General features: G+C 34.2%; 1 protein-coding gene across 6 annotated transcripts in view; it reads right to left on the minus strand.

The window, feature by feature from the left end:
- The window catches only part of yki (Transcriptional coactivator yki), a 38,395-nt gene extending 25,058 nt beyond the window's left edge, over positions 1-13,337 (minus strand). For 5 of the 6 annotated variants that reach the window (XM_028185052.2, XM_028185051.2, XM_089727730.1 and 2 more), the window contains exon 1: positions 12,621-13,301. In XM_028185052.2, coding sequence (XP_028040853.1) covers positions 12,621-13,093 — 473 coding nt within the window. In that variant the 5' untranslated portion in view covers positions 13,094-13,301. Of the gene's footprint in view, positions 1-12,620 lie in introns of all 6 variants that reach the window. The other variant, XM_028185050.2, reaches the window with a different exon arrangement.
- Between the last annotated feature and the right edge of the window lie 1,081 nt (positions 13,338-14,418).

The raw sequence follows: 14,418 nt of genomic DNA on the forward strand, positions 1-14,418 counted from the left end.
GGGCTCGTTAACTCAACTCCGACCGAGGTGTAAATCGATTCACGTAACCATGCATATAGAGTACAGTGGACGTTTATTATATCTACGTTGATTAGAGTAACGACAAATTACTGAATATTCACAATATTTTGGTTTTTCCACGAGACATTTGAATAAACAGCTAATGTTCGCTGAATTATCGAAATTCGACCGTAATACCTGTTTCCTCAAGGCTTAGATTCATTTTTATAGTATATTTTCTCTTTTGTTTTGTTATATAACACTAAATACTAGTAAATAAACAAAAATACAAGAAATGAGAATCGGTTAACAAACAGAGGGAGGAAAAGTACTCAACCGATCTGTCATTGTCTATTTATATAAAGATACCAAGTTTTTTTCTTGAAGATGCTTCTTCACTGCTTTTATAGTTTGGTAATACCTAATATGTTTAAAATTTTAAATGTATGATTTTTATTTTGAATATAAGAAGATACAAAACGAGTGAACAACCTATTGGCTTATCTGTGTGCTCTGTGCCTCTTGCAGCAAACGTTCCAACTGCGTACAAATTTGAGTTAACTTTTACGCTATCGAGAACGTTAAAAACTGGCACTAAGCACACTGGTGTTCATTTGTAACCGAAAGCCGTAGACATCACAATGTAAACGCCGCCTTATTATGGGAGATTTTAATTATATAACACGACGACAGTATTAGCCCTTATAGACAGGAATTCGCGAGAGAAATGGCTCCCACTGGTCCGGCCTAACAATATGTACTTTATTTTTATTTTTCTGGTTGAATTTTGTTTACGTGAAAATAATTCGTAAGCGTACATTAAATATGTATTTCATTAGAAAAATGGATACCTGCCTACGGCATTTGAACATCAACGTATGCGCATCGCTCAATACAAGCACATAGGGCATCTTATCCTTTAGGCCGCGGCGACTTTGAATAATATTAGGAGTATATTATTATACACAAAATGGTTCCGTTAATGTTGTTAATGACAACTAAGATATTTATAGTTTAAACGATTATTTTTAATCCAACATCTAATACTATCATCGCCTACTAATCGTGTTCTCTGAAATCATGAATCATGAAAAGCATTGTGACAATAAAACTATTCGATATATCAACAAAACAAGGTCGGAATATCTTTGCGATGCAAGCGAAAAATAAATTACCTGCAAGCTGGGACGTCTTAGACTAGGATGGGGCCCTTGGGCACACAAGAATTTGAGGCCCTTTTGGAAAGTAAAAAAGCGAATTATAATAACATTTTTTTACTGAGTATGACCATTTATTATAGGTGATAGTGATATTAGAATGCTGCTGGTTTTTTGGTTACGATTTCGATAACGGTTTCTTTCGGGATGTCTGTTGAGCAAAATCTTCTATTATAGGCATAGTATATGCCTTGTAAATACCTTCTGATTACCGATTTGTGAAAAAAGTGTAATGTGCCCGACAAAAATGTTTTGAGAATAAGGGTGTGAGAGAAATTGTCGGCCTTTCGGGGCCCCTTGAGAATGGGGGCCCTGGGCAAGGGCCCCGTGTGCCCTTATGGTAAAGACGGTATTGCCTGCAAGTCTTCTGCCATATGTAACAGTAATAAAATTTTGTGAAATTTTGATCAACGAGTTTGACAGGTTCCTAAAATATCATTAATTAATGTATGGAGTGAAACTACTTTCTTATTTTTATTTATTTAGGATTTAAACAGTTCGATACGTGTAAAATTTCGGTGTAAAATTTTGCTCATTTGTTAATTGAGTGCGAAAGTAGCAAATACGTGTGTAAGTATGTAATCGCATTTACAGTAGCTTAACAGACGATGCCTTGCGAAAAATTCTATGAATTTAATGTTCTTCTAAACATTTTGCAAAACTAACAGATATAATTTAACTCCCGTGGATGGAATGACGAGTTCATGCCCGTCTAATGAAAATCCGTTCTCGATGCTCAAAGGGCACAATGGAAATGCTACTGCCCATATTGCCACATAATGTCGAAGTTTCTATTGTAGGTATATGAATAATAGCTATCCTTTCAAAACACAACATAATATGTACACACTTCGCGGAAAAAAATAACAAATTGCGATGACACCGACTCATGTCTTATCACTACATAGTATAAAACAAAGTCGCTTTCTCTGTCCCTATATCCCTATGTATGCTTAAATCTTTAAAACTACACAACGGATTTTGATGCGGTTTTTTTTAATAGATAGAGTGATTGAAGAGGAAGGTTTATATGTATGATAACATTCATTAAATCGTGGAGAAATCAATAATAAATTACAGTTTCCGAAGCGAAGCGAGGGCGGGTCGCTAGTAACAAGTAAAATCTAAATCTTAAACAAAGAAATTACACAAATATGTTTGCCAATTTTTGACTATTGCATATTATTATCTTCGGCAGAGGAAATATCTTTGTCTGATGAAGCTAGTGTCTTACAGTTTAGTCAAAATTGAGGATATTCCGTGGCGTCGACGTGACGCCTTCGGCATGCCGAAATAACCACACGCGTACCGTCGTGTTCAATGGGCAACGCGCGGGAGGAGCGGGGGCGGCCGTCGCGGCGCTCGCGCCAAAATTAGACGTAAACACGACGGGGCACGAGGCGCCGCCGTTGACGACGCTCACTTAGCTCACAACAAAACTTTCCAACTTCATTAACTACGACGAACCAACACCTACCTAAAGACGTCCAATAATTTCTTCCGAATCATGGAAATATTAATGCCTCTATAAGTTTTATGTCAAAACTGATTAGATATATTTAAATGAAAACGAAAACAATAGCTACCAATTGTATTGACGGAAAAAAAAAACGTATAACTTAAATCCAACTTGACATAAAACAATAGCAAGTAAAATCCAAGCCGGCTTTTTGAAGTCACAATTTACAAATTTCCAACATGCAAAGCAGTCGGTTGGTACTTGTAAGAATACAATAACCTGCGCGACGTTATGAGTAAACTTATCAGTATTCAATAAAGGCACATGGTAGCAAACGACTAACAAACAAGCAGAATACTGGCCGTACCTCGCCGAGACGTCGTATGAGTAATAAGAGCACGGGAATCTGTTAACAATACGAAGGCAATGGCTTTAATCAAATAAACTAAACAGACATTTTGAACAGAGGATTATTATTATTATTATTATAATACTGTTAATATTCATTTATAAATATACACACACGTATATTGTGCCAAAGCGGGGAATTTTGAAATGAAATGCCTTACTGCATATCTAGTCGAATTTCGAGCACAAGCGATGCCTGGCGAATGTAACATGAATATATAGTGTTGAGCTTACAATATTCCCTAGCCATAACGATTTGAATCTTTTTTTTTATTGATTAGGTTTAGCGGACGAGCTCTAGCGGTTATCGCAGCCCATAGATATCAACGTACGTAAATGCCACCTTGAGACATGAGCTCTAAATCTCAGCTTTATAGTTCAACGGCTGCCCCAAACTGAAACGGGTTACTGCTTCGCGGCATAAATAGACAGGGTGGTTGGGCCTACACATGCTGGTTTCTCTATTTCTTGATATAATGCTTAGTGTAGGACTCTTTTATGAATCTCCATAATTTACGGTCATGGGCAAAATTTTACTGAACTGACAAGATACTTATTGATTACATTTCTAATTTTTCGTGTAACCGGAACATAAAGCGATGGTAAAACCTTTAAGTTTGCGATACATCCAATTTTGAGTAGCGTAAATTGCATACATCACAAAAAAGTGAGATTGATATGCGCTTTGTACGTCATCAGGTTTGCCTTTTAAATAATAAAACCTATTACTAAAAAGTAAGTTTAGGTCAATCCAAACATTAAAAAATATTGCTTTATTAGGTATCTGTACGATAATATTATTTTCCAATTTCTTTTCGTATATTTACTGTAATTGGAGAGGCATTCGTAGTAGAGTCGTTTTAATACTTTTTACATGCTCTTTAATTCTGGCATGTTCCATTAAAAATATACTCTGTCTTATCTTTTCATTAAATTGTCAAAAATAAAAACTTCACAAGATGGCGGCGCATTAGGTACTATTTTGTTGGCATATCTTATTTTGTTGGCATATCTATTTGTTGGCATTTTTTGGCATATCTTTTCACTTTAAGGTTGGAATCATATTCAAATGTAACTAAGAATATGAATTATTCAGTGTTTTGACCACAAAAAGCTGTAAATTGAAACCCTATTCGAATCTTCGGAAAATATTATCAAAAAATTAATAAAGGAGATATTAATTTATTAAGTTCCAACGACACATTCTTTGATTCAGTTTATAAAACTAACCACAAACAGATGGTTTGAAATAGTAACTATAAAAACTGAATCTCGCCAATGACAATTTAAAAAAAATCTTGAGTTTACAAGTTCCGAACAACAACGTTCCGATCCTCGCATCGATCTATCGAGTAATGACACTTGCTTGATCAAAGTACTACAATTTCAAGAAATCTTTTATTTTAAACATAACAACAACAATTGCTATAACGTTCAGACCGTTGTTTACCGAACAATGGTGGAATATCTTCTCTTTTTCTTAGGATGGACGGATTGCTGGACACCTAGAAACCTAACCAGCTTCACCAGGTCAGTAGGCTTGCTCGAGGGCTCAACGATGCCTAAGCGGCTCTGTTCGATTTATTTGATAATTTATTGAAAATACTAAATATGAGGTTTCAAATTAAAACATAACTAGAAGTCCCGCAGTAGTCGAAATTCGACTATAATTAATTGGAATTGTAAGTTTGTACACTATTATGATTGTATTTTATACTTCTATAATCACAAATTTCGCCAAGGCTACACTATAAAAAAAATATTAATAAAAACAAACAATATTTAATCTATTCTGAATTTGACCACAGACGTCAAGAACAAAAGCTTGACAATAAATAGTATGGTATGTAGTGTGTATAATGTTTTCTTTATTGATTTAATGTATCTTTTATGCATTATTTAAAAAAAATATTAGCATTGTGTACTTCTTCTTTATATTCTCTATAAGTGTGGAAAATTTCATACTGCTCCGTCCTCGCAATTTTCGTAAAAAGGGATACAAAGTTTTTGCTTCACGTATTAATATATAGATTGCTTCTAGTTTTCTTTGTTTATGATTCAAGCTGGAGATGGAGTCGATAGAGCCATTGAGGTTTCTTGGCCACTGCTTACGCTTAGCCACCTCGAAATCAATTAATTTTTTGCCACGTAACTTTAAATATCTATCTATCTACGGCTGGAAAAAAATACCCGACAAGTCAAAAAGGTTATGCAATATCTTCTACACAAAAAAGTTAAAATGTGAAAGAAACTTAAGTTAAATTTTTTTTCACCCTGGAAAGTTATCAAATTATGGATATCGTAAAAAACTTTATAGAAATTATGAGGCCATTTAATATCTCAATATATACATATTAACAATTCGTGTTGTGTGTACTGTGTATGTTAGTAAACTATATAATTCCTAAACGGCTCCTAAGCGGCTGCACCGATTTTGTTTAATTTTTTTGTGTTTGTTCGTATGGACTCGAAAATGGTTAGATGCGCAATTCGGTCCACTACAAAAAAAAACTTGAAATTTTAGGATTTATGTCGTGTATACAGGACAACTTTTGTCGGGTCCGCTAGTTGTTGTGTTATAATATTACTAGGGGACATGGCGAGCTCTGAACCTGCAGCACCTAAAATCCACCATCCTGCCCATTCTGGCAGCAAAACATCCAACATGTAATCCATTTGGAAGAGTGGGACAATCATTAAATATATCATACAGTTAGGCTTCAACCTCATGTCCCAAGATGGGTGGCGAAATTCGCTATGATTCCTATAGGTTCAGTCAAGGAAGCCATTCAACATCAGATGGGCTGCAAATTTTGCTGCCCTTCTACGACAAAAAAATATAGTAGCTTTATTCACACAAGTGTTCGGTCAATGACTGAAATTCGCCCATAGCCATTAACACCTCAATTAGAACACCTACCTTCATAGTTACCAAAATATTAAATGAAAGGAAATCGATTGACAAACTGAAGAAAACGGTACTAAGCTGCTTAGTCGTTCTTGAAAAAAATATAATATGTTAGTTCTATTATCATTAATACTCTTCAATAAGTATTAAACAGTAAAAAAAAGTCTGTTAACAAACCGAGTATGGTGTCTAAATGCTTTGTTTTTGGCTATATAAAATGTAGATTTAAATTTTATATTACACGAATTCCATTTTAAGGATGACGTTGGCCCTAAGGCGCTCCTCAATATACACACTTGACCCCTTTTGATCCTACAATTAAGTACGTCGATCTTCTCAACACAATATGGGCGCCAGGCAACTCTACGTAATTCATTCATATACGCACCAGTTGAATATTTTTCATAATATTTATGATACCTATACTCTTTTCATTATTTGATAGATCTTCCAACACTAGACACATTACTTGATTACAATGGTTGTTGTCAATTGTAAATTAATGTTAGTAAGTTTTTTCTGCGTTCTATAGCATTTAATTTTGTGTTACCATGTTTTTAAAACATACATATAAATTAAAGACCAAATTCTTTGATTCCAATTATTTCTACTGGCAGTCAGGGTCATCCATATCCTGCGCATCACGTCATGATAAACATAATATACCAAAATGACATAAAATTACAGACGTCAAAGTCATAATTATCTACATTGAGCCCGTGGACTACCAGTGTGGTCTGAGTGAATATTTTGTACCTGTTTATCGCAGGCACCTTTATTGACCATAGCGAGTATTATTGGAACCACATTAATACCGATGACACAAGCCGATGAGAGCCAACTGTGTCCACAAGTCTTGATAATGCAGCGCAACGAACGAACAAAGATATGCCCTTGAAGGAACCGCCGCAAATATACTTACATTTACATTCGGTACACACTTGTAAACTAAACACAAAAATTAAATGCATTTGTTTTAAGTCTAAAGAATTTCTAAGAGTGCCTCGAGTATTTTATTAAGTGCCGAGAATTATGTAGGCATTAATTAGATACACCAGTAAAAGGTATAAGTTTGAATGTGAATGCATCTTTTTTCCCTCACTATGTTATTTTCGTTTACAATTTCCATAGCGATAATACTTTTATGTTAACATAATTTTTTTTTTTTTTAAATTCTGTACAAAAAAAAATCATTTTTGTAATAGTTTCTTGAAATTGTTGGAACTCTTTACGAATTAAACCGATTCATAAGAAATGTTTTGTATTACGTTAATTTTAAGTATTCTTTCTGGTATTATTATTATTATTAGTAAAGTTTTAGTTATTTAATTGAATAATTTTAATTCAAAGGTTTCCATAAATCGAAAATGAAATGTTGCCAGAGTGCGACTGAGAAGTTTCTGATCGGTACGGATAGAGACGTTGTCTAGAGCCAACATCCAGTAATCAGAGCGTGGAAGCTGAGTAGGTGCCTGGTCGCTACTGCAGCGCCACATGGTTTACGCCACACATTACAATGTTACAATAATAACATGAACTAATAATACAATCTGAACGACAGCGAGATTACGCAGCCATGAAAAAAATATCTTATCAAATATCGAAAACAAATCCTAAACGTTCGATTACTTATGTTTTTGTTGTCATTTGTTTACGGACACGTCATCAAAACGACGACAAAAAAAATAATATCACAATAGCAAAAGGAGAAAGTATTAACGGAATATTATCGTTTTAAATGTAAAATGTATTCTGAGAGTTCCGTTACGTCTCAGCTACCTGTCGCGTTGGCTGCGACGAACAACGAACGAGTTCTCGGAAGGCGATAGTGAGCTGTGTTTTAATGTTATCGCATTCAATACACTACTCTGATAAGTCCACTTGTTGTGCATGTGACTACTCCACCATGTCCTTCTTAGAAACGATTGTGCGACTTTAACTAATTACCTGTCTTGAGGCAATAACCTTAACTTGGTGCGTTGAGTAATGTCTATTTATATTTTTATTTAATGTTTGTAGTCGAAATTGTTATTTTGCTTGAATTTGAAAATAATTACTTAAAACGTATAAGTTTAAATAAGTACACACATATTTTGTTGGTTAATATATAAGTTTATGGGACTGCAGATTTAACTTTTTTTTTTTAATTCCATTTTAGTCCGCAAAAAGGTGTTCAGGTACTCATAGAAGACTTGGAAAAGTTTCTCCGATAATTGGATATTTTTTTCCACAATTAAATCGATTGAAAATCCGTATTATAATAATTATGTTTCTAAAGTTATAAAGTCATCGTTCTCGGGCAGTGATCGCGACACAGTCGGTTGGTGATTACGTTACACCGACATCGACAACGGCCTTGCCAAAGTCGTCTGAGAGGTTGCTCAGCTCCTTTCTCCATACGCATATAACATGAACACGCTCTTAATTAAATTATTCAATTATCGCTTAAACGGTAACAATTGACTTTTATTAACAGACGCTAAATTTTTTTAAAATTAAAAATATTAAACTACTTTAATTGAAATTTTAATGTTAACCGTTCCCTTGTTTAGTTTAAACTTAGAAATATTTAACCGCTATTACACAACACTTGCTTTGAAAAATATATTTCATTTAAAATCTAGTTGAGGGTCGAGTTATGTCTTTTTATGTAATGTCGTATTTAATCATCATTCATTAAATAGAAACATTGTGTTATAGACTCTTTAATTTACTGTGCTGTACTGGGAAGGGCTTAGATACACGAAACAAACGGTGAACGAACTTAAAATATGACTTTTTCGTACGAGGCTGTTTTGTATTCAAGTTATATGTTTTGAATATTTTAAATGCAAAGGAGGATCGTTAAAAGGAATTAAAAACCGTCCCATTGCGTTCGTTATAGCGTTAACTCATTATTTTACTACCTATTTCTTTTGAATAAAACTTATTGGACATAATCACCTACAGTTTTTTGTTTTCAGGAAAACCTAGAAATTATTTTCGGTAAAAGTACCTACGTTTTTGCTCTCTCGTCGATACTTTCAATAAAATAGAATGAAAATATTTCAAAACAGGTTTAATTTTACTTATCGCTATGTGGTTTTGCAAAATATTTTCATTTGCATTAATATATAAGTAAATAATTAGATTGCACTAATTTCTGTTTACCTGGTAAGGAAAAATTGAACGCTTAATGCGATGTTAACCAATTCGTATGGGGCTGATAGCGCCACATTGGGCGCCCGCCAAGGCAATTTGCATCGCTACCCATTTCGGAACATCGCCAAGTCTAGGCGAACAAAACCACAGAGAATAACCCACCATTCCAATAATAATTAAAGCAAAACAGTCGAGACGATCGCCGACTGACGTTATGGAGCTTGTAAAGCATCAGTCCCAAACCGCAATTAAGAAACAACGTGCAAGTCTATTTACCGACACGGAAGAAACGCTCTGCTCGCAATGGTCCATCGCGGCATGCTGCTGGAACTGGTCGCCGGTGCCGAATGAAGCCAACTAACTCACCGCACGTCTAAATTAATAGCTTTGATATTCGAAATACCAATATTTTAAACGAGCTTACGCGAACGATGAGCATCTTTTGCAGATGAACAGACATGCCTATTGCCTTCCGCGTTGGCAGTCTAGACAAATAATCGTTAGGAATTTGATCAACGAAAGTTAGATCTGGTGCTAAAATTTAATATATTAGATACACTCTTGGATTTTATGATGATTTACAATTTGACGTTTCACTGCTTATCAGTTAACATTACATGAGAGAAATCCTATAAACTATTATTGAATATTTCACGGGTGATTTGTTTTTATTAGATCGTATTCAGCTGAATCAAGATTTTGAAAGCTCTAACGCACGCTCCATGTAAGTAATTTACTTCAAAACTCACTTGTTAAAATTTCTGTCATTTTGGCAGTAAAGCATGGCAGTGTAGCAATATGTTTAGGCATGTTAAGGAATATTACTCTTTACCTCTCGCGCCTCAAAAACGAGATGAGATTACTCATCCAAGATACAAATTTTTACATTCAGTCATAATTTAAATTTTATAGGAAAACCTTTACACGTAAGAATAAGTTTGATGAAAATGAGACTGAATTATAGTAATCATGATAAGATACCGCAATACACTACTCATGATGATGTGTTAATTCAATTTCTTCATACCTTTATTCTATTAGGTGTGGTCGGCAGAACAAATTCCTTTTTTGTAATATTTCGCTTAGCTATTGTAGTCTAAATCAGATCACCCTGCTCTCCGTAATTTTAGGCTCTTCAAGCATCGGTCACCGTCCTCGTCAAAATTGTCGATTACAACGAAGAGTTTCAACTAACCCATGGAGAGTTAGGTAGGGAAAAAATATATTTTTGATAATTATTTGATTGTGCACGACAATTTTCTCCCTGATAAAATTCAATTACCAAGACGTCGATTTGGGTATTCATCAAGACCAGCAAAAACATTACAAGAATATAATGGCTAAGGCGCCAGACTACAGCTCAGCCATTACCGATTATCGATAACAATTATTTCAAATTCACTTGTCTGGCTTTGTGCATTAACACCGACGTCTGTTCAATGAAGCAATTTCAACTATATACTTTATTCACCATTCGCGTCAAAAATAGTATAATGTATTTCACTATTATTTTAGGTACAGGACGTGGATACTTGACGTTTTAACTCTTTATTTTGATTAAAATTAACGCATTTTTGGCAATTGTTTTGTTTTTTACATAAAACATTTAGGATAAAAGTCTGTTGACTTTAAAAATTAATTTAACAGTAGGTATTTCTTGTATTCCATGTTAGCTTTAAGACACTAGTTTAATATTTAAAACCAGTTATCGACTCAAACACGCACTTTTTCCATCAGAAAATGCGTCATTACCCTTTGTGGATTTTCAGAGGTTTAATAATATTTACACTGAAGCAGCATTTGGAGTATATTAGATCTTCTTTTTTTTATGATTGAGGGAGATCTTCTAAAAGTGACTGTAACCGAACGAATTATGATATAAATCAGATAGATGCTGGCCAGTTTATTGCTCTAACAAGAAGTTAGGACTTTAGCCATGCTAGTCAGTTTCATGAGCTAGCTAATATTTAGAGATAGAACCGACTTTCTCTTCTTAAGAATCGAAATTTTAAATAGTTGTCCTGTTGGCTATTAAGCTAACTCCCTGTCAAATTCACTAAAGGTATGTAATAATTTATTGGATCGGAGATCTAACACCATACAAGCTCGGTCATTCTGCTTGTTAAAAATTTGCCGAATATAAAAATAGATAATAATTGCGATTTTTTTATTTTTCGTCATTTCCTGTTTATAAGTAACTAGTAGCTACATCTGATTCTAAGTGCTATATTCACAGAATATAAGTTCTTCAGATTCTATATTACAGATAACGAATAGTCACGAAGACTATATGAAAGATTAGACTTTTGCTGTCACAAAGGACGCTTCATTGTACCTACCATTCGGGCTATCGATAGTACACGAAAATTTGATCAATACCAACCAAGTGGACAGGATAAAAATGCGTTTAGTTCCAAACCTACTTTGTATAGTGCTGTCACAATAACAGTTCTCGTTATAATTACCCTCAATTTTATTGTTGACGCTAAAATGAGATTATAACAATACCCTTAAGTAATTTTCAACATAAAACTAGACCAAATGTTCCAAATTCAAGTGGAAATATTGTTTTTCTATATGTATTGGTATTTTTATGTAAATGTTGTATGTATCCAGGCATGTATTATGACCAAAGTATATTCGATGTCCACATCATTATACTCTGTTTTTTACTGTATTATTTCTGGACACTAATAAATTGATTCATAATTGTATGAACATCATAATAAACGCACTCATGTACAAAGCACGATCACTTGTTCTTTTGAACCATTTTCACCTTATCACAATAATTCTTATCTGTACCAACTGACGGCAGGTACATTTATCCTGATAAGATAATGAATGACGACAATGTTTAGATCTACACATGAATCTTTTTAAATCATCCATTATGTCTTATTTATAAGTTTAAGCTTTACTTTACATATTAGTATTTAAGTTATGTAAAATGTTACTTTTAAAAAGTTATTAAATTATTTTAAATTTTAACTTAAAATTTATTTTTAAAGACTAGTAGAAGTATAGGTTAAAATCTATCTCACTTGTTCTACATAAATAAGTACCAAGTAACTTAATTACAAATCTTATTATATATTGTAATTTTATACTCACTTTTGGAGTGGGAAAGCTGGCGGAAAATATGTTGGGATCATAGCGAGGTACATAAATACATAAATCTTAAATTCCCCGTATTCTTATAAAATTTATAAGACATTTAATATTATCAAAATATTCGTACACCGTACAAACTATTATTATATTTTACCACTTACAGGAAACTTGTCGATGGCTAAAAAAATCACATTCATAATAATTAAAGTAACATTAATTTAACAATTTACCAGAAACTTGTCGATGGCTAAAAAAATCACATTCATAATAATTAAAGTAACATTAATTTAACAATTTACCATAATTAGGAATCCGCATATTTCGATGAATAGATTTTATTACATTGGTTATTACGATTTCATGCAGTACTTACTTCAAATAATATATTTGTCCTTCTGGAGTACGAGCTTGCTCCCAGCCTGCTGGTAAGGGTCCAAGATCGTCTGGAATATGTGTACCAACATCATAAGATCTTTGTTTCGTGTGTTGATGATGCAACGGTGGTTGTTGACTCTGTTGGCCTGCGGTGTAAGTTTGTTGCAAGCTTGCTGGTGACGAATGTGCCCGTGAATGGGAAACTGTAGAGGTGCCAGTTGCAGACGATGATCCGAATGCCGAATCAGCCGAGTTTTCTCGCGAGTGAGACACTGATGGCGACTTGGAACCGGTCGACGGCGGGTTAAAGAATGACTTGGGAAGCTGTCGCATACGAAGAGGCACCTGTAGCGGTCGCTTTGAGTCCGGCTTGAGCACTGTGTCGAACAACGATTGTAATACAGAGTCTGAATCCTGGTCCACGCGGAGGACCAGGTTCGATTTCTGTTCACCGTCCGAGTTGAGAGCCATTATTTACGTCGGAACGAAGAAATCTCGAAACCGACCTGGCCCACCGCTGTGACACAACACTAGCACGCGACGAGCTGGCGCGGTACCACCTAACGTTCTTACAATATAGCGCTCGCCGCGCAACTGATTCTCGCCCCGCCCGCACCGCGGAATCTCCCTGCCCACGCGCACCCGCCACACCACCCGCACAAACAGCACAGCGTTTGAAGCATCGGGCATGGACCGGTCTTCGAGAACTACGCGGACTACGCCCCTCCACTCCGTTACCTACTTACTATCTCTTTACCTGCGCTCGGGTTTAAAATTTGAATACAACGCGCTTTATTCATAAATTTTATGTACCTATTGATTATAAGTAAGTACCTTCCTCATAACCTTATCTATTCCTTAAATTTATAAAAAAAAATCTTCTGATGAAGCTTTTCGTCAGGTATTGGCTCCCAATGATTGGTTTATGACTAGACACACTGCTATTGTTTGTATAGGTATTTGGAAATTATTTAGTAAATAGTTTATCGTTTTTTATGCATATACAAACTTACTGTACCTATACATTAAGTCCAACTCCAAATTTTTGAAATGAAAACTTTAAAAAATGATGCATTTTGTGAAATACTGCTACTTAAATAATAATTACTTAATTAGGTATATCTGAAACGTGTAAACCTGTAAATTAAACAATTTAATTTTTTTGTTTTTACTTTCATTTCAGTTTCAAATTTTGTTATAAATTTAAAATAACCTATCTACATATATTTATAAACACCTGTATTGCATTCACAAAAGAATATTTTTTGTGAGCAATAATACCTATTTGATACAGAAAATGCAACACCATAAAGCTAGTATCGTTTACTGCTTAATACCAACATAATATACTCGGACGTGTATACAATCAAAGTATACACGGTAGGTAATTAGGCCTAAATCTAAAATCGTTTATTTATTTATTTTACCTAGATGCCTTGGTATTTTTTTATTCCAAGAAGAAAAGTAAGAATACTCGAAATCAGTATTCTTACATACCTAATTTTTTAATAACTATATTGACTTGGATTGACTTGAATTTGATGGTGACCTAACTTCGATCAACAATAGTAACTAGTACTATAAAACTACTAGTAAATAGTACTATTGATGATCGAAGTGACCTAAGAATAAGATTTGTGGAGCATTTTTCAACTAAAATTATTAATTTCCTTGAATTTGGTTGAGTAGATTCAAGGAAGTTACAAGGCAACGTTTATGGTATTGATTTTAAACAACTGAAAAAGTTCATTTCTTCAATGTAAACACTCAAATAAATCTTGTCATAACTGGACTTT

Source organism: Bombyx mandarina, chromosome 05 (assembly GCF_030267445.1).
Source record: "Bombyx mandarina strain Sakado chromosome 05, ASM3026744v2".
NCBI lineage: Eukaryota > Metazoa > Arthropoda > Insecta > Lepidoptera > Bombycidae > Bombyx > Bombyx mandarina.